The sequence below is a fragment of the Salmo trutta genome, chromosome 4 (genome assembly GCF_901001165.1).
Source record: "Salmo trutta chromosome 4, fSalTru1.1, whole genome shotgun sequence".
In the NCBI taxonomy this organism is placed as follows: Eukaryota; Metazoa; Chordata; class Actinopteri; order Salmoniformes; family Salmonidae; genus Salmo; species Salmo trutta.
In genome coordinates, this window is record NC_042960.1 from 53,680,861 (window position 1) to 53,703,257 (window position 22,397).

At 41.1% G+C, this 22,397-nt stretch overlaps 3 protein-coding genes across 6 annotated transcripts in view; all 3 read left to right on the plus strand.

The window, feature by feature from the left end:
* The window catches only part of LOC115192615 (single-stranded DNA-binding protein 3), a 120,810-nt gene extending 114,260 nt beyond the window's left edge, over positions 1-6,550 (plus strand). For 2 of the 3 annotated variants that reach the window (XM_029751328.1, XM_029751331.1), the window contains 6 exons: positions 16-70; positions 1,302-1,372; positions 1,514-1,592; positions 2,079-2,107; positions 2,309-2,410; positions 2,957-6,550. In XM_029751328.1, coding sequence (XP_029607188.1) covers positions 16-70; positions 1,302-1,372; positions 1,514-1,592; positions 2,079-2,107; positions 2,309-2,410; positions 2,957-3,118 — 498 coding nt within the window. In that variant the 3' untranslated portion in view covers positions 3,119-6,550. Of the gene's footprint in view, positions 1-15; positions 71-1,301; positions 1,373-1,513; positions 1,593-2,078; positions 2,108-2,308; positions 2,411-2,784 lie in introns of all 3 variants that reach the window. The other variant, XM_029751330.1, reaches the window with a different exon arrangement.
* A 2,259-nt stretch (positions 6,551-8,809) lies between these two features.
* LOC115192617 (peptidyl-prolyl cis-trans isomerase FKBP8) lies at positions 8,810-17,756 on the plus strand. Of its 2 annotated transcripts, none has more exons than XM_029751333.1 (9): positions 8,810-9,058; positions 11,005-11,263; positions 11,365-11,534; positions 11,722-11,828; positions 12,590-12,810; positions 12,882-13,054; positions 13,151-13,228; positions 16,396-16,536; positions 16,691-17,756. In XM_029751333.1, exons 2-9 carry the CDS (start codon positions 11,017-11,019, stop codon positions 16,775-16,777), a joined length of 1,224 nt encoding a protein of 407 aa, XP_029607193.1. In that variant the 5' UTR covers positions 8,810-9,058; positions 11,005-11,016; the 3' UTR covers positions 16,778-17,756. The 2 variants fall into 2 exon arrangements, with proteins under 2 accessions (XP_029607193.1, XP_029607194.1); XM_029751334.1 differs by having other exon boundaries at positions 8,812-9,058; positions 11,740-11,828.
* A 741-nt stretch (positions 17,757-18,497) lies between these two features.
* The window catches only part of ell (elongation factor RNA polymerase II), a 40,335-nt gene continuing 36,435 nt past the window's right edge, over positions 18,498-22,397 (plus strand). The window contains exon 1 of the mRNA XM_029751332.1: positions 18,498-18,680. Coding sequence (XP_029607192.1) covers positions 18,546-18,680 — 135 coding nt within the window. The 5' untranslated portion in view covers positions 18,498-18,545. The remainder of the gene's footprint in view (positions 18,681-22,397) is intronic.

Here is a 22,397-nt window from a genome sequence, read left to right on the forward strand (position 1 = left end):
TCGTCTTTCTCCCAGGGTCCTCCAGGGGGCGGAGGCCCACCAGGAACTCCCATCATGCCTAGCCCAGGAGGTACGCAACACTTATGTCCCCATATCACTCCTCAATCTATTTAAGCTGGTTGTTTCATTCACCATTCTGCTGTCAGTCACACTTGGTGACTTTGTTTACCTAATGATTTTTATCTTAAGTAATCTTAGCTTGTTATGTGGATAGCTACATACTGGATGTGTATAAATTGGCAGACTACCAAGCTGCGATCATCTGTTGTTCCTGATGATGTTCCTGTTGACAGTACTGTCAGAACACACTTCTCTGGACCAACATCCTGTGGAGGTGCTGTTTTTGTTGGGATGTGGAGAGGTTTCTTTTTGTGTCCACTATTTATTATTTACATACACCTCTATTGTGATGTGTTGCCTGGGCAACATGTGCACAGCACTTCTCACATGTTTTTCCACTGCAGTCGCCAAGACCCCCCCCTCCCCTTCCCCACACACACATACACCCAGTCACGACTGCACATACTACACCCAGGATCAGAACCAGGCGACAAACCCCACACTCCCTACTTCTTTCTGTTTATTTTTCTCTTTCTCCCGTTCTCTTGCCCTCTTTTTCGCTGGCTCCCCCTTGCTCTCCCTCTTTTTTTCCCCTCTCTCTTTCACAATTTTGCTATTCCTTTATTTTTTATGTTCATCTATCTCCTACTCTGACCACACTACAATGTCGGATCAAGGTCACTTCAATTCTCATATTCTATTCAGGATGGAGACACAATGAGAGCAGTATGATGTGCTGGTCCTGTTTACTTCCCACTGGCTCTGTAGTCATCAGGATTTAACCCCAAGTTCATGGGAACATCAGATTTTGAAAAGTGTGAGACATTAGGCATTGGGTAAATTAATTATAACCTGCATGTTTAGGTGTGAATCATTGTCATGTTTTGGTGGTTTTGTAGTGTTCAATCTCAAGGCTGTCCATTCATGTGGGAGAAGGCAATGCAGTACTGTGTAGTTTTGTTCAAATATGATTCTTTTGAAATGTTTATTTAACCTTTATTTAACTAGTCAGGTCAGTTAAGAACAAATTCTTATTTACAATGACGGCGTATACCAGCCAAACCCGGACGACGCTGGGACAATTGTGCGCCACCCTATGTGACTCCCAATCACGGCCTGTTGTGATCTAACCAGGATGTCTGTAGTGATGCCTCAAGCACTGAGATGCAGTGCCTTAGACGGCTGCGCCACTCGGGAGTCCTAAATATACTTTAGGCTGGACTGTGTTTCCTTTTCATCAGACTCCACAAATTCCAGTGAAAACATCTACACAATGATGAATCCTATTGGCCCTGGTGGTAACAGGCCTAATGTAAGTAGGCTCTTTGTTTTTCATGGGGTTCCTGTTTTCAAATGGGTAGAGGCAATGATTATGCAATTTGATATGGTAATGACAAACATCATTAAGTTGTAACTCTGTTTTTTGTGGGTTTTTTTTTTTTTTTTTTTACAGTTCACAATGGGGCCGGGCCCTGATGGCCCAATGGGTGGAATGGGAAGCATGGAGCCACACCATATGAACGGATCGCTAGGTGAGTTTAAATAGCACCTATCAGCTGATCAACATGATGATATTCTTCTCATCTGTCAGCAGCACGTCAAACTGTTACCTGGAATTTGAACATTTACATTTCTGAAACTTTTATATAAATATTAGGCAGTAATTTAGAATTACTGTAATGTGGTCATCCAGCTTGAATTGTTGAAATTCGGTAGCTGAGTTCCTTGAAAAGTAGCACTTTCCTAGTGTGACTGTGCCCCCTTGTGGACACTAGAGGGATCGTTCCTTTCATAGTATTGATTGAAGTGGAAGCAGATTATATGGGCAGCAAGCAGGCACATTGATTCTGTAGGCAGGTGAGACACGAAGCCAATGAAGTTAGGTCTCATCAGTATTTGAAACAAATAGCTTATTTAAAGCATATGACCTGTGATCCCCGGCCAGAGGAGCAGTTGATCATAGCTTTATATTGATGAGCTTTTCTCGCATGTTAATCTCTCTCTCTTGTTGTTTTCAGGCTCTGGTGACATGGATGGGTTGCCAAAGGTGAGACTTTAAAGACTCCACACCAGATCAACTTGCATTCATTTCAATGCAGATCCATCAGCTAAAGTTTATCGAAGGCACTTCTAATACTGATGACTTGGTTTGGACCAGGCATACATTAAATAATGGCACTTTATAATGAAACATCCAGTCACTAGAAATGGCAAGCCTAAATCTTGATTTCTTTCCCTCTTGGTGTAGAATTCTCCCAACAACATGGCAGTCATGAACAACCCTCCGGGAACTCCGAGGGATGATGGAGAGATGGCAGGGAACTTTTTAAACCCATTCCAAAGTGAAAGTGTGAGTACTTTACAGCACTACTGTCCTTCTCTTCACTAACCCGCAACCATCAGGCAGCGTGCTTCTGTGAGGAAATTCTCATCTCACTGCTGACTTGATTCCTTTATCCTAAACACTTTCCCTTCAGGCTTTACTTTACTTTGTCGAAATTAGATTTGTTTTATAATGTTAACATAGAAAATATGTATAATTCTTATCTGGCTGTCTTATATAAACTTGTTATGCATGATAACAAACTTATACATTGACAGAATCGTAATTACATTGAGTGGAGTTTCTTATTGCTTGCATCTTGAATTTTGTAGCATCATATAAACAGTGTAATCTAGCATTGGCTCATCTATTTCCCCCCTTCCCTTCTTCTCTCTTTGCAGTATTCACCCAACATGACGATGAGTGTGTGATTTTATTTTTTATTTTATTTTATTTTATTTCTTTTTTATCTTTCCCCCTTTCCCTCCCACCCCACTGCATCTTGCGTCGCCCTCTCCTCTCCTCCCTTCTCCTCCCCCCCCCCCCCCCTGGATGGCATGCTGTGTTTCGCAGCCCCCTGGGATGTCACTGGATCGCAGGATTCCCATCAAGGCCACCCATCCCAGTGTTTGCAAAGTGGGGGTTCAGGGCAGGAAACAGTCTCAGAGCCACAGGAAGAGCCAACTCGGTGATTCTTCTTGCCTGCCTGGCTTCCTCACAGGCCCAGGACAGTGAGAATGGGGGACTCTGTCTGTCTGGCTGTCTGCAGGGAGTCCCCTCAGCAACAGGCCTTTCAGCATCAAGGCTGGTGGCTCCATTCTACTCAATCATTTTATTCTTATTTTATTGAAATGTTGTTTTTGCATGCAGCAGTTGAGTGAGAGGTTCAAAGCTCACTCTCATTCAATTCCTGTGTCCTTTTGTTGAAATGAAAAGCTGAACTGGTGATATATTAGGGCAAGAACAGTTTTCATGATATGTTTGTATTTTATTAATAATATTATTGTTATAATTTTCATAATTGATATTGCTATAATGTTGTAGTTTTGATTTCCTGTTAATGGCACATTGTATCTCAACAACATCAACAACAGAATGAGCACACACTCAAAAAATGCACAATGACACTTCTGTTTACATGATTTTAGGTATTGGATGTTTCTTGTTTGTTTTATTTGTCTCAACCCCCTACGCATACCTCTGTCTTCTGTTCTTTGCAGAATTTGTGGCCAGTGTCTTTACTACCAGAAAAATATGGCAGAAAAAAATGTAAACACTCAAGCAGGGTGTGATAGGAATACAAGGATAGCTGTTTGAAATCGCTCTTATCTAAGAATTATCCTTCCTAAAACTCCCATCCATCCATCCATGTTAGCATGGGAGTTCCCCAAAACTTCTGAATGTGAAAATGGTGGCGATCTCAGAAACGTCTATCTTTTGGTACTCAATAGTCTGTCAATCTACATGTCTGGTCACACGCACCCTCCCAAAATGTAATGTCATAATATATGTATTTCTACAGGCGTGTTACTGTGCAAGGAGGGACTGATCGAATGTAATTTGGACAGTTGCTCCTAATTCTACTTTCAGTTCAGGTGGCTTGGAACAATAATGTTTCTGTCTTGCGACCAGTGTCCTTCCTATTCAGTAAAGAGAAAGGGTTTTTAGACCCTCTATGCTCTTCTATGGCTTTGCTCTTGCCTGTAAATACAACATATTGAGCTTGTATTGTGCTTGTTTATTTGTTGTTTTGATATACAACTTGAGAATCCTGAAAGTGGTTCCTTCTCCTGCATTCATTTCACTGTTACCCTGCATACAAACTCAAGGCTCAATGTTATTTTACTGATCTGATCCCGTGATACAGGCCCCTTGCTACTGGTTTCCATGTTGTCTTTGGTGTACAAACCTCTAGCTGCTTCCTTCCAGTTAGGGTTGACCTCACAGATCCTTATGATCCGGTGTCTGACCCCTCTCACATGCAACCATAGTTTAGCGAGGGGCAAAAGGCGTCCGCATGCTTCCCAGCTGAAACAGTTCGATTGAGTTTGTGCATATATTATGACATTTTGTACACATTTTTTAATTGAGAAATAGTGCACCAAACATCTTAGTTAGATGTAAAATTGCACAACTAAGATCTCCTCGGCAAAAACATAAAACTTATTGGCAGATTTCTTGAGTTATCTAAGATGAATTCTTACTATTTTGAGGAAGTGTATACTGCCTACAGCGTCTCAAAATGGACAAACCTTACTATTGCCGCAAAGGTATTTTTTTTATAGAGTATGAGATCACACTCATTCGGTTGGGCTAGCCGAGTTCCGCTAGGTGCCAGTCGAACTGAAGCATACTGACGCCTTAACACCACAGAGCTCCCATCCACCAGTTCCCTCTGTGGGTCTAGGCCTATCCATGGGCTGTTAGATCCTGTGTTTGGGGTGGCTGTAGCACCACTGGTGATGGGAGTGGGAAATGACTGGAGTGACTACACGGTGGGGCTTCACTCTCCCGCTACAAATAAGGAGTGCTCTACAGAACATAGAGTACCTTTTAGTCCACCTGCTCACCTCAAATACATACTTTGAGAAGTGAGACAATTCTACCTGGTTGGACTGAATTGTGAGTCAAACTATTTCTTTTATTCTAGTTTATTTGTTTGATATTGTTTGAATTTCTATGAAGTGTATTTAAGAGGATTATTTTTTTAAAGCCCATAGAATCTGCACACCTAAGGAATGACTTTGCCTAAGGCTGTTCCTCAAACTTTCATATGAAATGGTTATTAATCCAAGGGGTTCGACTCTCTAGCGGAGACGTGTTGTGCTTTTTTGAAAAAAAGTAATTTATCAACAAGTTACATATTTTTGTTGTTATTTAAAATCATTCTGGCCTCTGTCTGTGATTGGTCTTTTGCCAGTGACCTTGCTATAGTGTTGGCAGATCCAGTATGGAGTAGCTTAGATTTGGAGCTAAACAGATTCAGAGCTAAACAGATTCATCTTCTGGGTAGGTTGTCTTGAGGAATGACTCGCTCCAGTGTTCCTCATGCAGACTGACTGGCACACAGCCCTCTGTCCCCCACCCGCCCCTTACAGCCCCATCCTCACTCTTGAGCCCTCCTTTCCTTTAATTTCCTTTTTGTAAATACTGTATAATGCATTTTGATATCATTGACATGTTTTGATATGTCAGTCACTACCAATGAATACAGCTTAAAGTAAATTATAAGTGAACTGTCCATGTTTTAATAATAAAGAGACGATGTGCTTGACATTTTGATTTAAGTTGGCTAAAACAAAATTGTGGTAAAAATTAAACATGTATGTACATTTACTTGAACATGTGAACATGCAGTAACTGCACCCTAAACACTATTGTTTCTGGTCAGTATACATGTAGGAAATGTGAAAACAATCTACTATTAATTTAGCTGTAAGGACAGAGAGAGGTGAAGGGGATGTCTGATGTCATTGATACCATTTATTCTTGCAACTACAGCGTCCTCACTCTGTCCTTGACCCCTGTTGCCAATGGAAATAATATCAAATTAGTTCTAAGAATGGTTATTACCTACTCAAAGGCCATCGTCTCGTTAACATGTGACCACATATTAGTTTTTAATATGAAGGATTTTTATCAATTTAAGACAAACTTTTAAAAGGAAAAAATACTAAAGGAACCTAACTTTAAATTTAAAGACTAGATAAAAGTAATACTTATGGGGGAAAACTGTGTCCTTGCTATTACTCCTGATGAAATAGCGTTGTAAAGATTGATGCTCACTGATCCTCTCTCAGTCCTCTGTGTAATACAATTGTTGGCCATCTCTGTACTTATATTGTGATATATAATACTGTAACATTAGAAAGATTTGGGGGGGGGGGGGGTCGAAGGGGAAGGAAAAAAATATTATCCTGTATCATTCATTGTCCTTTCTGATGACTTGGCAGTATTCTATATGAAGCAGTCTGTCTCTTGGGTTTGCTTTGTATTTCATGGTAGGATAGTTCAGATCTTGTCTTAGGGACTTAGGTGTCTTGTGTAGGTAATAAAGATGTCCTTTGTATGTTTCTTTATATTGTAAAGTTTCTTTAGACTGAAAGAATAACAGATTTGCTTATCAAAAGAAACGACTGCATCAATAATAAATGTAATTTGATTTTTCCCAATTGTTTGAGTCTTCTGTGCACCTCTTTGATCTTCAGCTATAAAAGAGAGTATATGATCTCCCAAAGTATTTTATATCCCATTATCTCGAAGCCTGTGAGACAACTTAACTTACTAAATTATAAATAAATGTGTGGTTTGAGCATATTTGAATGCATTTGACAACCCTATAAAAGCATTAATTTACTTAATGTGTTTGAACCACAGGTACAGTTGAAGTCGGAAGTTTACATACACCTTAGCCAAATACATTTAAACTCAGTTTTTCACAATTCCTGACATTTAATCCTAGTACAAATTCCCTGTTTTAGGTTAGTTAGGATCACCACTTTATTTTAAGAATGTGACAGAATAATAGAGTGATTGATTTCAGCTTTTATTTCTTTCATCACATTCCCAGTGGGTCAGAAGTTTACATACACTCAATTAGTATTTGGTAGCAATGCCTTTAAATTGTTTAACTTGAGTCAAACGTTTCGGGTAGCCTTCCACGAGCTTCCCACAATAAGTTGGGTGAATTTTGGCCATTTCCTCCTGACAGAACTGGTGTAACTGAGTCAGGTTTGTAGGCCTTCTTGCTCGCACATGCTTTTTCAGTTCTGCCCACAAATGTTCTATGGGATTGAGGTCAGGGCTTTGTGATGGCCACTCCAATACCTTGACTTTGTTGTCCTTAAGCCATTTTGCCACAACTTTGGAAGTATGCTTGGGGTCATTGTCCATTTGGAAGACCCATTTGCAACCAAGCTTTAACTTCCTGACTGATGTCTTGAGATGTTGCTTCAATATATCCACAATTTTTCTTTCTCATGATGCCATCTATTTTGTGAAGTGCACCAGTTCCTCCTGCAGCAAAGCACCCCCACAACATGATGCTGCCACCCCCGTGCTTCACGGTTGGGATGGTGTTCTTCGGCTTGCAAGCCTCTCCCTTTTTCCTCCAAACATAATGATGGTCATTATGGCCAAACAGTTCTATTTTTGTTTCATCAGACCAGAGGACATTTCTCCAAAAAGTACGATCTTTGTCCCCATGTGCAGTTGCAAACCATCGTCTGGCTTTTTTATTGTGGTTTTGGAGCAGTGGCTTCTTCCTTGCTGAGCGGCCTTTCAGGTTATGTCGATATTGGACTCGTTTTACTGTGGATATAGAAACTTTTGTACCGGTTTCCTCCAGCATCTTCAAAAGGTCCTTTGCGTTGTTCTGGGATTGATTTGCACTTTTCGCACCAAACTCCGTTCATCTCTAGGAGATAGAACGCGTCTCCTTCCTGAGCGGTATGACGGCTGCGTGGTCCCATGGTGTTTATACTTGCGTACTATTGTTTGTACAGATGAACGTGGTACCTTCAGGCATATGGAAATTGCTCCCAAGGATGAACCAGACTTGTGGAGGTCTACAATTTTTTTTCTGAGGTCTTGGCTGATTTCTTTTGATTATCCCATGATGTCAAGCAAAGAGGCACTGAGTTCGAAGGTAGGCATTGAAATACATCCACAGGTACACCTCCAATTGGCTCAAATGATGTCAATTAGCCTATCAGAAGCTTCTAAAGCCATGACATCATTTTCTGGAATATTCCAAGCTGTTTAAAGGCACAGTCAACTTAGTGTATGTAAACTTCTGACCCACTGGAATTGTGATACAGTGAATTATAAGTGAAATAATCTGTCTGTAAACAATTGTTGGAAAGATTACTTGCGTCATGTACAAAGTAGATGTCATAACTGACTTGACAAAACTATAGTTTGTTCACAAGAAATTTGTGGAGTGGTTGAAACACTTAGGTTGGAGTCATTAAAACTAGTTTATGTAAACTTCCGACTTCAACTGCATGTTTGAACCAATGATTTATATATACACTAGATGACTATAGGTGGTGCTGTGTTGAAGTCACTGTGTTTCCATCTTTATCACTCCACCATGTTGTAAAAATATTTTGGAAGCCATAGAAATATGTCTATTAATGTCGACATTCATTTTTGCCACGATTATTCTTTTAAATGATGTGAGTTTAACATAAACATTTAAATATATATATTAAACAATTCCTTTAAAGTATAATTTTTAGAGATGACTAATGTTAATGTCCCCACTATAACAACAAAAATGCTTAAATACATGTATTTTAGTCCTTGAAACATTTAACTGAAATACTATAGAATTCCATTCATTCCTATGGAGGACTGCTCCTACTGGGGAGTGCCAATATGACATACTGGCTGCTTCAAACACTCTCAAGGGCCAATACATGTATTTTGCAATCCAGGGTGTGTTTTCAAGATTGGTTTTAACGGTCAGGTCATTTGTTTGACTGTCATTGGGATCTACCAATCGTGTGATTGATTAAATATTATAAGCCAATAGAAATACAGAAAAGATGTCAGGCCCAAGGTGAACAGGAAGAGCCTGCTGAATTGACTAAAGGATCAAGCTAAGCTATCATCACAAACTCTTCTTCAATCAAGCGTTCAGTCTATTTACCAAGCATATAATATTTTAAGGTAAGGTGCAATTTAATTTATTCCTTGCTGTCATTTTGTTCTTTTGAACGAAGCAACAGTAAGTCAATTTGTATAAGATAAAGAAACTGGCTAGCTAAATACTGTAGCTAAAGTAGTCTCTCAACAAGAAACTTCTCAGAAAGTTCTCGAAACACCCACTGAAATCCTGTACATTCTTATCACCAAAATGGTTAAAAATGTTTACAGTTAGCTAAGTAAGATGGCTGGCTAGCTGTAGTAGTTACCAATAGCTAATGCACAGTGCTAGTTAGCTACATTGCTTGCTAGCTAACGCTTTAATTAGCTAGCTAGCTGTCTGTTTTCTGACGTTTCTCTCAATCAAATCATGCTTTATTTATTTCGCATTTCAGACATGGAATGCAACGCAATGTGCTTTACAGGAAAATAATTATTTAAAACATTTAAAATAAAAGCTTAAATATTTACTACACAACAGACTACACAACACAAACTGAACAACTAAAAAGCACCTTCATGAAAAGCAAAGCTAAAAATATGATTTAAGATCTCTTAAATATGTCCACAGTTTTGGCCTCCCTCATGTTCTATTGCAGGCTATTCCAGAGGCTGGGGACATAGTAACTAAAGGCTGCCTCTCCATGCCTCTTGGTCCTAGGCTTTGTGATAGTTAAAAGGCCAGAGGACCTGAGGGACCTACTGGGTACATAACTTGCACAGTTGTGGATTGATTTAAAACCAATAGTATTTCTACTGGTCTTGGTCAGTACCCGTGTTGCAGCATTCTGTATGTTTTGCAGTTGACCAATGGCTTTCTTGGGCAGACCAGACGAGAGCATTACAGTAGTCAAGTTTGCTTGTAATAAAAGCATGGATGAGTTTCTCTGCAACACACTGAAAGAGAAACGGCTGCATCTTGGCAATGTACCTCGTGGTAAAAAGCTATTTTGGTCACATTCCTAACGTGTGAGTCGAAATTAAGTTCAGGATCTAAAATAACACCAAGGTTTTTTACCTGGTGTTTAATCTTTTTATTGCCCATGAATTAAAATGTGTGGCCAGATTCTCTCTCTGCGTTGGCTCCAACAACTGCCTCGGGTTTGTCTTGATTTAGCTGGAGGAAGTGAGCCATCCAATTATTTAAATCACTAATCATTTATCCGTGGAGCTAAAATCCTCTGGTGACAGAAATATAAAGTTATCATCTGTGTAGCATTGAAAATCAATGCTGTGCTTTCTGATAACGCTGCCAAGGGGTAACATGTATATCTGAACAGTACCGGACCCAAAATCGAACTTTGTGGAAAGCCACGTGATATGTCTTTTCTTTGAGTTATGTTCACCAAGGGTGACAACATTCTCGACCGGTTAAATAGGTTCTAAACCAATTTAGAACTGGACCGGAGAGACCAACCCACCTCTCCAGTCTGTCCAGAAGGACATCATGGTCAGTGTAGAATGTATCACTTAAATCCAAGAATCCAAGGACAGGGAGCTGTTTGGCGTCTGTGTTGGCTCTAAGATCATTTACCACTTTAACTAAGGCTGTCTCTGTGCTGTGGTGGGCACAAAAAACAGATTGGAATTTTTCTAAAATATAGTTGGCAGTTAATTCGTTTAGCTCTTTAAACACCAATTTCTCCAGATTTTTTTTCTTAAGAATGGAAGGTTGGAGATTACTTTTCTTCAGAAGGGGTTTCACCATAGCAGTTTTTAGTGCAGTGGGAGTGAACGCCATGAACGCCATGCGTCTTCACTGTCATGGTATCTAGCTAACGTTACCAGACCCAGAATCATGGATGAATCTGGCCAAACCACAGCAACCCATTCTTTCCAAACAAGCTGCACGGTATGATGCCAGAGTGTGTATAGCCAATAACACCCCTTAATTAGCAGCACAATTTATGCTGCTAACCAACCAAATTACCCCTGTTTATTCTCATCTGTATTTCTAAATTGCATTGAAGGCATTTCAACAGATGACGGACAAAGAGGAGGTGAAGGGTGCAGGGGATAACCCGGAGATGGTTCTCTCAGGGAAGAAGTCAGGGAAAGCCTCGCTGCTGGACAGTGGGGAAGACTTTGAGATGCTGGATGATGACATTGATGACGACCCTCCTCCTTTGGAAGATGCTGGGGGTGGGAAGAAGACTAAAACAGAGGAGCCTGCAGAGGACCAAGACACTGGCACTTCAGCTCCACTAGACGAATGGATGGATATACTAGGTAACAAAATGACCTTTTCTATTTTTAGGTCAAAGAGAAAGGAACATCACTGGGTGACCGTCATCACCATTTGGCATATATTCTCACATATCTATTTGCAGGTAATGGCCAGCTAAAGAAGAAAGTCCTGCAGGCAGGGAATGGGCCAGACAGCAGGCCCACAAAAGGCCAGAATGTTGTGATTCACCTGAAGACTTCACTGGCTGATGGGACTCTTATAGAAGAGCAACCTGAGCTGTCTTTCACTCTGGGAGATGGTGATGTCATCCAGGTACATTCTTCTCAGTATTTTAAGTGAAGGCAAATCCGATCTGATTGCATACAAGGTAGTGATGATGTTAGTAGATCTCAGAAGTGTAAATGGAAGAAATGTGTATTTCAAGTTCAGTGTCGACTTTATATTCACCAGCAATGCATCCAAACCAAGATGGTGAGAAGTGTAGTAATCAGGCTTTAAGTCTGTTGTGCTCTCGCAGGCTCTGGATCTCACAGTGCAGCTCATGGAAATGAGGGAGAAGGCCCTCGTCCAAGCCAATGCTAAATATGCATACGGTGCCTTGGGGAGGTATGGAGGATTTCTTAATCTTGCTGGTTCTTTGTGGTTTCACTGGCATGTCTTGTTACCCAAACAAGCCATCTATTCTGAGATTGTAATTTCCTATAAAGATAACTCTGAAATTCTCCCTATGCTTCATGAAGTCGGAGTAGATATCATGAACTTGTGCCTGATATGGTTCTTTGTAGCTGCACCTCTTAAGGGGAGCATAGCTAAACACCTCAGCCCTCTTCCATTCTCAGAAAGAGCAGTGAGTGAAATGGTGCGTACCACCCTGCATCCCACTGCTGGCTTGCTTCTGAAGCTCAGCAGGGTTGGTCCTGGATGGGAGACCAGATGCTGCTGGAAGTGGTGTTGGAGGGCCAGTAGGAGGCACCCTTTCCTCTGGTCTAAAAAAATATCCCAATGCCCCAGGGCAGTGATTGGGGACATTGCCCTGTGTTGGGTGCCGTCTTTCGGGTGGGACGTTAAACGGGTGTCCTGAATCTCTGTGGTCACTAAAGATCCCATGGCACTTATCATAAGAGTAGGGGTGTTAACCCTGGTGTCCTGGCTAAATTCCCAATCTGGTCCTCATAATCATCCGCAGCTTCCAATTGGCTCATTCCTCTCCCCTGTAACTATTCCCAGGTCGTTGCTGTAAATTGTGTTCTCAGTCAACTTACCTGGTAAAATAAATTTTAAAATATCTAGAGCTCAGTGCTTATAGTACACGTCCTGACTTTGCTCTCTGATTGTGTGCTCCGTGCCCTGGCCTTCGCCGCTGGCAGTCTTGCCCCTGAGGTGCCTCCCAATGCGGAGTTGGCCCTGGAGGTCCAGCTGCTTGATGCCACTGAGGCCCCTGACCTTGAGCTCCTGTCCCCAAAGGAGAGGATCGCCCTGGCTGGGCAGAAGAGAGAGAGGGGCAATGTCTACTACCAGAGAGCGGACTATGCCTTTGCTGTTAACTCTTATGGCATCGCCCTGCAGATCACGGAGTCCAGCTCTAAAGGTGACAGAGATGTGTTTTTGGATGGGGCTGGGCTCCCTGTAGCTTACTGATGCTTTGTGTGTCTGTTTCAGTGGACATTAGCCCGGAGGAAGAGGAGGAGCTGATGGACGTGAAGGTGAAGTGTCTAAACAACATGGCAGCTGCCCAGCTCAAGTTGGATCACTACGAAGCAGCACTACGGTCCTGCGTTTCAGTACTGGCCCACCAGCCAGACAACATAAAAGCCCTATTCCGCAAAGGCAAGGTAGGTCTTACACAACTGACCCGTTGTGTATGTGTAATTGTGAATATGAATGTCCATCTCTGAAAGTATCACCATGGACTACATCTGCATCTCTAGGTATTGGCCTTGCAAGGGGAATATGCTGAAGCTATAAAGATTTTGAAGAGGGCCCTGAAGTTGGAACCAAGTAACAAGGTATTGCACTCCACCTTCACAAAAACATTATTTAGAAAGATGTAGAACGTAAACACATTTTCAGGACCACGTGTTGTTGCCGGTTTCACTTACATCCACCAGGTGGTACCACATTCTCTAATATTGATGACGGGGGAAACCAGGTGGACTGCATACTCATTTTGGTGGATCTGAGTTTGTTGTCGCTGTAAATAGGTTGGTTCCTCTGTTCCCAGGTGATATCCAAGGCATTGCTTAGACATGAGGCTCAGTGAACGGGGCAATCTGACAGAGCGCACTACAGAGTGTGGGCTTCTTGGACCGGCTGCATGTTAATACTTAGCACTCATGTCCAACCCTCCCCACTCCTGCCGACTGTCTTTTTTTTTTTCTTCAGTCCTGCACACCAACCTGTGAAATTGTGCTTTCGCTGAATGTCTTTTATAAATGTCCCATACAGTGTGTTTTGTTTCTCGGGCTCTAACGTAGTGCACAAGTGTGTTTTGTGGGTGGTTAAGAATTTTCAGTGGTTCATGGGGCTCCCGAGTGGCACAGTGGTCTAAAGCACTGCATCTCAGTGCTTGAGGTGTCACTTCAGACACCCTGGTTCGAATCCAGGCTGTATCACAACCGGCTGTGATTGGGAGTCCCATAGGGCGGTGCTCAACTGGCCCAGCGTTGTTTGGCTGATGTAGGCCATCATTGTAAATAAGAATTTGTTCTTAACTGACTTGCCTAGTTAAACACATTTCTATTTTTTTTTTTTGTATCTTCCATTAGCACTAGGCATGCTCTTGCCATCTGAACTGGGATGCAGAGTGCACCACTGACGAGTTGGTTGAATACTCTCTAAAGTGTAGCTACCCGGGCATGTTTGTGGTGGTGTTTTTGCTGAAGTGTTTAAGATTAAGAGCAATAAACCATTACAGATATAATTTCAAGGGTCTAGATTAAAAGCTTGCAGATTTAGATGAAGAAATGTTGGTCCACTCCCTACTTCTAATTTATTTATGGATGTTATTGTTTTCTTGTCCGAATACATTCATTTAAGTAAATGCAATTAGCTTTTATCTTCTCAAATTACTTTTTTTGTGAAATGGGGAAAGATGACAAGAACGGCAGCAGTTATGTCATTTCTGTCTTCAAACATTACTGCTGTGTATTGTCGTGGTCAAATGTGTTGAATGACACAAATATTAATTTTCACAAAGTCTGCTGCCTCAGTTTGTATGATGGCAATTTGTATATACTCCAGAATGTTATGAAGAATGATCAGATGAATTGCAATTAATTGCAAAGTCCCTCTTTGCCATGCTAATTAATTGAATCTCAAAATAACATTTCCACAGCATTTCAGCTCTGCCACAAAACGACCAGCTGACATCATGTCAGTGATTCTCTAGTTAACACAGGTGAGAGTGTTGACGAGGACAAGGCTGGAGATCACTCTGTCATGCTGATTGAGTTCGAATAACAGACTGGAAGCTTCAAAAAGAGGGTGGTGCTTGGAATCATTGCTCTTCCTCTGTCAACCATGGTTTCCTGCAAGGAAACGCGTGGCGTCATCATTGCTTTGCACAAAAGGGCTTCACAGGCAAGGCTATTGCTGCCAGTAAGATTGCACCTCAATCAACCATTTATTGGATCATCAAGAACTTCAAGGAGAGTGGTTCAAATGTTGGGAAGAAGGCTTCAGGGCGCCCAAGAAAGTCCAGCAAGCGCCAGGACCGTCTCCTAAAGTTGATTCAGCTGCGGGAACGGGGCACCACCAGTACAGAGCTTGCTCAGGAATGGCAGCAGGCAGGTGTGAGTGTATCTGCACGCACAGTGAGGCGAAGACTTGTGGAGGATGGCCTGGTGTCAAGAAGGGCAGCAAAGAAGCCACTTCTCTCCAGGAAAAACATTAGGGACAGACTGATATTCTGCAAAAGGTACAGTGATTGGACTGCTGAGGACTGGGGCAAAGTCATTTTCTCTGATGAATCTCCTTTCCGATTGTTTGGGGCATCCGGAAAAAAGCTTGTCCGGAGAAGACAAGGTGAGTGCTACCATCAGTCCTGTGTCATGCCAACAGTAAAGCATCCTGAGACCATTCATGTGTGGGGTTGCTTCTCGGCCAAGGGAGTGGGCTCACTCACAATTTTGCCTAAGAACACAGTCATGAATAAAGAATGGTAGCAACACATCCTCCGAGAGCAACTTCTCACAACCATCCAGGAACAGTTTGGTGACGAACAATGCCTTTTCCAGCATGATGGAGGACCTTGCCATAAGGCAAAAGTGATAACTAAGTGGCTCGGGGAACAAAACATCGATATTTTGGGTCCATGGCCAGGAAACTCCCCAGACCTTAATTCCATTGAGAACTTGTGGTCAATCCTCAAGAGGCGGGTGGACAAACAAAAACCCACAAATTCTGACAAACTCCAAGCATTGATTATGCAAGAATGGGCTGCCATCAGTCAGGATGTGGCCCAGAAGTTAATTGACAGCATGCCAGGGTGGATTTACGGGGTTCTTGAAAAAGAAGGGTCAACACTGCAAATATTGACTCTTCATCAACATCATGTAATTGTCAAAAGCCTTTGACACTTATGAAATGCTTGTAATTATACTTCAGTATTCCATAGTAACATCTGACAAAAATATCTAAAGACCGCAGACCTTTCGTGAAAATTAATATTTGTGTCATTCTCAGCTTTTGGCCACGACTATACATGATCCGAAGTATTGCGACATGGGAAAGCCAAGGGGGTCCTGTAGAAACGTAATACTGTCAAGCACCTATTTAGTCTTAGCAGCAGTTGGAGAGGAGACAAAGAGCAGAGACTTACCCAAAGTCTCTACCTTCCTCGGTCCACAACAGTGCCAGTAAGTGGCGCCTCAGAGGCTGTATAAGACATTTTGACCAATGCTGTGAAAATGTCCTAAATTGCCAACTTACCAACCCTTCAGAGGAATGAGTCAGAGACTTGATATAAAGTAATGTTTTTTTTTATTAGCAAGCATATGAAATTCACAGTAGCATCAAGGGCCAATAATCAAGCCATTTGCAGTTACCAGAACACCTGACGATTATGGTGCCATTGTGAAAGTGTTATGAGTGAATGTGTATGATATACACATGTGCGTGGGGGTAGAGTAGTACGCCTGCAGCTTATTCTCACACTCTCTGTCTCCTGGGGTAGACCATCCACGCCGAACTCTCCAAGCTGGTGAAGAAGCACTCGGAGCAGAAAGGCGCAGAGCAGGCCATGTACAAGAAGATGCTAGGCAACCCAGCCAGCGGCAGCAGCGGCATGCAGAAACACCAGGCCAAGTCGTCATGGGTGAGACCGTCCTCTCAAGAAGCTTCACCTGCTCATGTCAACAAAGTGATGCTGGCATTAATACAATATTTGATTTAAAATCAGCTGTGGCTCAGAAATTGATTTATTCCAGGTGTCAACGGAAAGCATTACATTTCATGTATATTGTCCACAGGTTGTCAGCTGGAAATGGCTCTTCGGTGCCACTGCAGTAGCCATTGGAGGTGTCGCCTTGTCAGTTGTCATAGCTGCCAGAAATTAGATGAGACCAATACTTTTCTGGTGATTGCCTGCTCCGTGCAAAGTGGGACCCACATGAAGCAACTGGACATCTGGCAGTGCCTTTTGGAACAAAAAAAAACTAACACAAAAAAGGGGACAAATGGGTTTTGTCACCTCTTTAGTGTGGCTGTCCATAGGTTTCTCACACTATTCTGTCACTCCTTGGGAGAAGGATAATTATATGTGACAAATACTATACAATCAATATTTGTATATGAAATGTTCTAAGTACTTTTCAAATGTATGTACATCCATTTGACAGACACTAATTGTTAATTGCTGCCAATGTCTTGAGCTGCTCTAGCAGTGATTCTAAATATGAATTGATTGGTTGCGTACTCTGAAATTATAATTCTAGGAATGATCTGTCAATTTATTTAAAATCAGCTAATGTGATGTGGTCATGTTTTTTTAAAGCATAAGATTGTACAATTCTGTTGTGTTAAAAAAAATAATTGTTAAAGGTATTCTGCTCTTGTTTGTTTATTGGGATGGTGCCAATGTTGGGGGGGGGGGGGGGGGGGGGTGTATGGGATTAATCTAGATGGTGTATTATCTGGCCCTGTGATCCACACTCAGACAGTCTTGGTCAATGAACTGTCACATTCCTTTAAAACCCATGCTTTAATATATAATTTGTTATTTAAAAAGTAAATGGAGTGTACTTCTATTTTGATGATTCTGAGACCAAACTTTGACATTCTAATACCAATTTTCAGGTTTGGTCACTTTGCTTGTGTTGTAGATTTTGACAACCGTTAAATGTGAATAGTGTTTCTATTTTGAGGCTTATTTTTCTATAATTTTGTTGTCACAAATGAGAAATCTATAGTTTTTTTCTACAATAGACCAAATGTAAAAAGATGAGTTAAATGTTGCAGATATTTGTTGCTTTTGAGTTTCTCACGTTCTCATTTGTTGCTTTTGTATTTATTTCAATAAAAGTTTGTTGACTCTTACTATGAGCCATATAGCCTTTAGTATTGCAACGACCCTAGGTTTATAAGCACGGATATCGATGCTGTTTCATTACAGTATTATCAACCTTCTGGAATCTAATCTTGAAGTTGTCTTGTCACCCATACAACTGTCAAGCGATCTTTGACAGGTTGGGAGTACTTCTTCACCTCTGTTATTACAGTTCATGGATTGACAGCACTACAGAAGGTAGAGACCACTGTACAGTGAGTGATGTTTTTTGTGTCCTTGATTTTGTTTATTTTGTATTGTTTGACCCTCTGCTCCTTTCAACATAAACTGTATCTGTCTGAAGACCGATAGTCATTTAGTGTTTCCTCTCATGTTCCATTTCTTTGGTACCAATGTGTTAGACTGGACATTCCCAACTCATGGATTCAGTGAGACATTGACGTCTCGTTGACGTAGTCCAGTGACCTAATGTTTCCTTCTTCCTTCCTACGCACGTCTCTGATATGCTTTCCATTGGTAACCAGTGGTCAGACATGTCTCATGTTTCAATTATTCATATTTTCTCTTCAGTGCTTCATTATATTGAAGTAAAGAGACAGTTTAGGATAAATCCTCCCGATAAATATGACGAACTTATTTGTCGCGCGTAAATGTTATGTTTATATAATATATTATTGAGCATGTTTCAATGTATTATTAACTTATGACTTCATCACGCCGTGTACGTAACATGTATATTCATTAGAAAGCTGTGGGAGTTTTTCTGCGTTTACGACAGAGTGCTGCTCGTGCGCGAGCGTGGAGGCAATGGTAGCAAGATGGCGGCGTTGAAGGAGGAGCAGTGCTACGGACTGTCCTGTGGACGAGTGAGCAATGGCAGTAATGTCTCCGTCTTTCACGTAAAACTCACTGACAGCGCCTTGAGGGCATTTGAAGGTTACCAGAGTAGCAAGGTAATTGAATAACTCAAGTAAATGTAACTACATATTAGGTATATTTTGATCGTTGGCTGACAGAGCTAGCTGGTTAGCAACTGGCTACTTCGCTGCCATGCCAGCAAGCTTCATTAACTCGATAGCCAGCGTTACTATTTTATTTATTTAGCTAGCTACACGAGTTAGATGCATGTTTGTTACTACACACCAACTAGTCATTTTAGGATTACCGTTCAGCTACCTTTTTAAATGAACCCAGTGTTAAACGAGGCTGGTAGCTTTCAGTGTGTGTGTTTTCAATATAAAACTCTAGCCAATCAGCCTTTAAGACTTGCTAGCTAACGTAACAAGTGCGCTAGCTATGTTGGCAAGCAAACTAAGAATTCAGCAAGGATTCAGGTTGCTAGTTAATTAGGTGTCTAGTTTTTACCACCATTAATTGGAACGATCAAAACGGTCAACTTGATTCGCCAACTAGCAAACATTTGCATAACGTTGCAAACTAGGGTAATGTAACTAACGTTCGCTTACCAGCCAATTAGTCAAGTTAGCTAGCTTTGATGTTATACCTTTGATTTAGGGTCAGTAATGAAGCTAGGGGCGTATCACAACCAACTAGCTAAAAACATAACTAGCCATGTGATGTTGAACAGCGATCGATGACATTTGGCAAAGTTTAGTAGCAAACGTTAGGCTTGGTAAGTTTGCTGAGCTGACGCTAAACTCAGGCGAGCAATGTCGTTTGTTCAACGTTATCTAGTTAACTAGCCATGTATGAATTGCAGTCAACAAGTGAAGTGCAATAAAACCCTTGCGTTACGTTGCTATGCTTATATTACTTCTGGCAGTCGTGAAAAGTGAGACATCTTGGAGGCTAGCCACCAGTAGCTCAAATTACCATACCGAGCTTGCTGTATTTTTTTGTCAGTTTAACCTCCCACTTACAGCATTTCCCTGACTGATTTTTTTATTTTTATTTTTATTTTATTTTTGCCAGCTGGTAAATAATTTTCTTGTGATAATGTTATTCAGTCATGGACTTTGAGTTGTTTTGAATTGCTAGCGAGATAGATATATATATGGTTCCCACCCTACATTGATGCTGGCCATCTATATTGTATTCTATATTTGACTGAGAAAAGCCTGGCTGGCCAGGAAACCAACTACAAGGTTTGTGTTCATGCACATCTAGCTACAGTCTAACAAACCCAGTAGTATGGCAAGTAGTTTTATGATTCTTGTCTTTAAATTGATTGAGGTAGGGAAGAGGAAGTGGCCAACATAGCCAGTGTGCTTTGAAACCGTTTGAAAAGAAAACATTAGCTACCTAGCATGATAACGCTATGCAGTGTCCTTGATGTAGCTAATAAGAACATAGATGGTATCCTGCTGTGCTTTTCTTTGAAAAATATGGCCTATTAGTATTACAACATTTTATTTGTAACACGTGCTAATCATGCTCCAAATATGTGGTAATCATGCTGTTCATGCGCATTTTTGCCCACTAAAGAAACATTGATTTAAAGACTACATTGTTAGTTACAGTTGATGTTGGATACACAAATATTGTACATTTAAGGGTTTGAAATTACAGGAATCTGTATATGGGATTTCTGCTTGAGAAATGTATTTTGTGATGCCTAGTCAGTGGAGAACTGGCCAATTCTGTTGAATGAAACCTGCAGTCGTTCAGCTGGAGGGATAGTACCTTAGCTTTTCTCTTTTATTTCCCTACCCGAGCTTGGCTCTGATTTCAGAGGATGCAGACATTACGCAGCTTTGTAGTTGATGAATAGAGGCACTTTTTTATGCCTTTCATCCCCAGGCTCCATTGTCCACTGTACTGTTGTCTAATTGCCAATTTGTGGGAATCTGGCTTTTTTTGTGGCTGTGCTTACTGCACACATGAGTTAAAGATACAGCCTCTTATTATTTTTTAACTCTGCATCGTTGGGAAGGTGTCGTAAGCAAGCATTTCACGGTAAAGTCTACACTAGTTGTGTTTGGCGCATGTAACAAACATTTGATTCTTAGTACAAGGGCTGGGAATTGCCTGGGACCTCACAATAGGATATTAATACTACACTTAGGTGCTGATAAGTATTGCGGTTCTCACAATGTTGTATGTATTGTGATTGACATCGGTAACGACCCCAGCCCCCAATCACTACTTAGTATGATGTTTTCATATTGGAGTATCTGCTGATTGATTGAGGTGTTGAAATCTATCCCACTTGAAGTCTTTTTACAGTTGATATGCAAGTCCTCCTGTACAGACATGCCTGAGTAAGCACTTAAACTGTGTCATTGTATACCTTTTCCTATATTCACTGGTGTTTAAGAATAAACCCTTAGTCACAGTTTGGCCTAGCTAGACATTTTTTTTCCTGTTAGAGGGGGGAGCCATTGATTCCCTTTTGACCCCACTCCCCTCAGTATGGAGCACTGTGGTTTGGAAGCTGGGAGGGGTGAGAGGTCAAACTTGCATCATTTAGGAGGTGTTGTCCCGCAGCCCTGTAGTCGACTGGCCACAGAGACAAAAACACAATAAGAGCAGTCTTGAAAGAGCTCATAAACCGCAAAGAAGGGAGGGAAGTTAAGATGACAAGCAATGCCTTGTGCTCCAGTTTTGATATCTGTGCCCAGGATAAACAGCTGTGAAGTGATTTCCCAAGGTCTGGCTGGTCCCTTTTTCTCTGTCTGGGGAGTTCTATGTCTATTCCAAACACACAGAATTACTTAAATATTTATTGTAGTTTTGTAGATTAAATAGTTAAGCACTGCCTCTGGCCCTATATTGACCAGGAGGAAATCGATAACACTTTTAAGGTGTTCATCCATAAAATGATTAATTAATTCAAGGTATATACAAATAGAGAATTGCTTCAGAAAAACAATAATCCAAACCCCATGTCTTTGCCATATATGGTTCAAAAGTTACATATTTACTCTGAGAATTTAGCATGTTTAGAGTGAATGGAATGTCATCATGGGCATGATTAAGAAGTGGTCACTGCTCAATAGAACTCTGGCGCTGTTTCGCGGCAGAACGGCAATAACTTAGCTTGTCAGCTGACATTCAAACTAGTGGCTATAGGTTCGTGAGTGAAAACATGGGCTTTTTCTAAATGAAATCTGCTGAATATAAAACAAAGTGGGGACTAAATATATATTTAAGACTGAATTTCAATATCTGACCTCAGACAATCTGTTCCTTTTTTCATTGTGTATTTCTGAGTCTTGCCCTTTAAATCGCTATAGAAATGGCCTCTCAATGTAGATTGATCGCCAAGGATCTGGAAATGAGAATGACGACGTATTAAGTTGATTTTGATTGGTCCAACCCACAGAAACGCCTACAAATGGTGCCAAATATGGAGGAGATGCAACCAAGAGCAGCACGGTCAAAACAAGCAACTATCACAGGAAATTAAACCTCTTATTTAATCAACACTGTCAAGTACATTAAGGTTACAATATTGTAGAGAGCAATCTAATTAATTCTGAGAGGGCAAAGAACTACGTTTTGACATTTCGTTGCACCCTCTTGAATTGCCCTGTTTTTCTCTACATTCTAGAGCAGTGAGTGAACCCCCAAACATATGGCATATAAAAAGTTTCGTTTTAACACCGTGTCCTTTTTCACCATCCAGTGATTCATTCTTTGTCTAGGTCAAGTCCTACTCAGAGAATGGTATTATAATATACAGCCTTTAGAGCATTGTGCAATAGTCA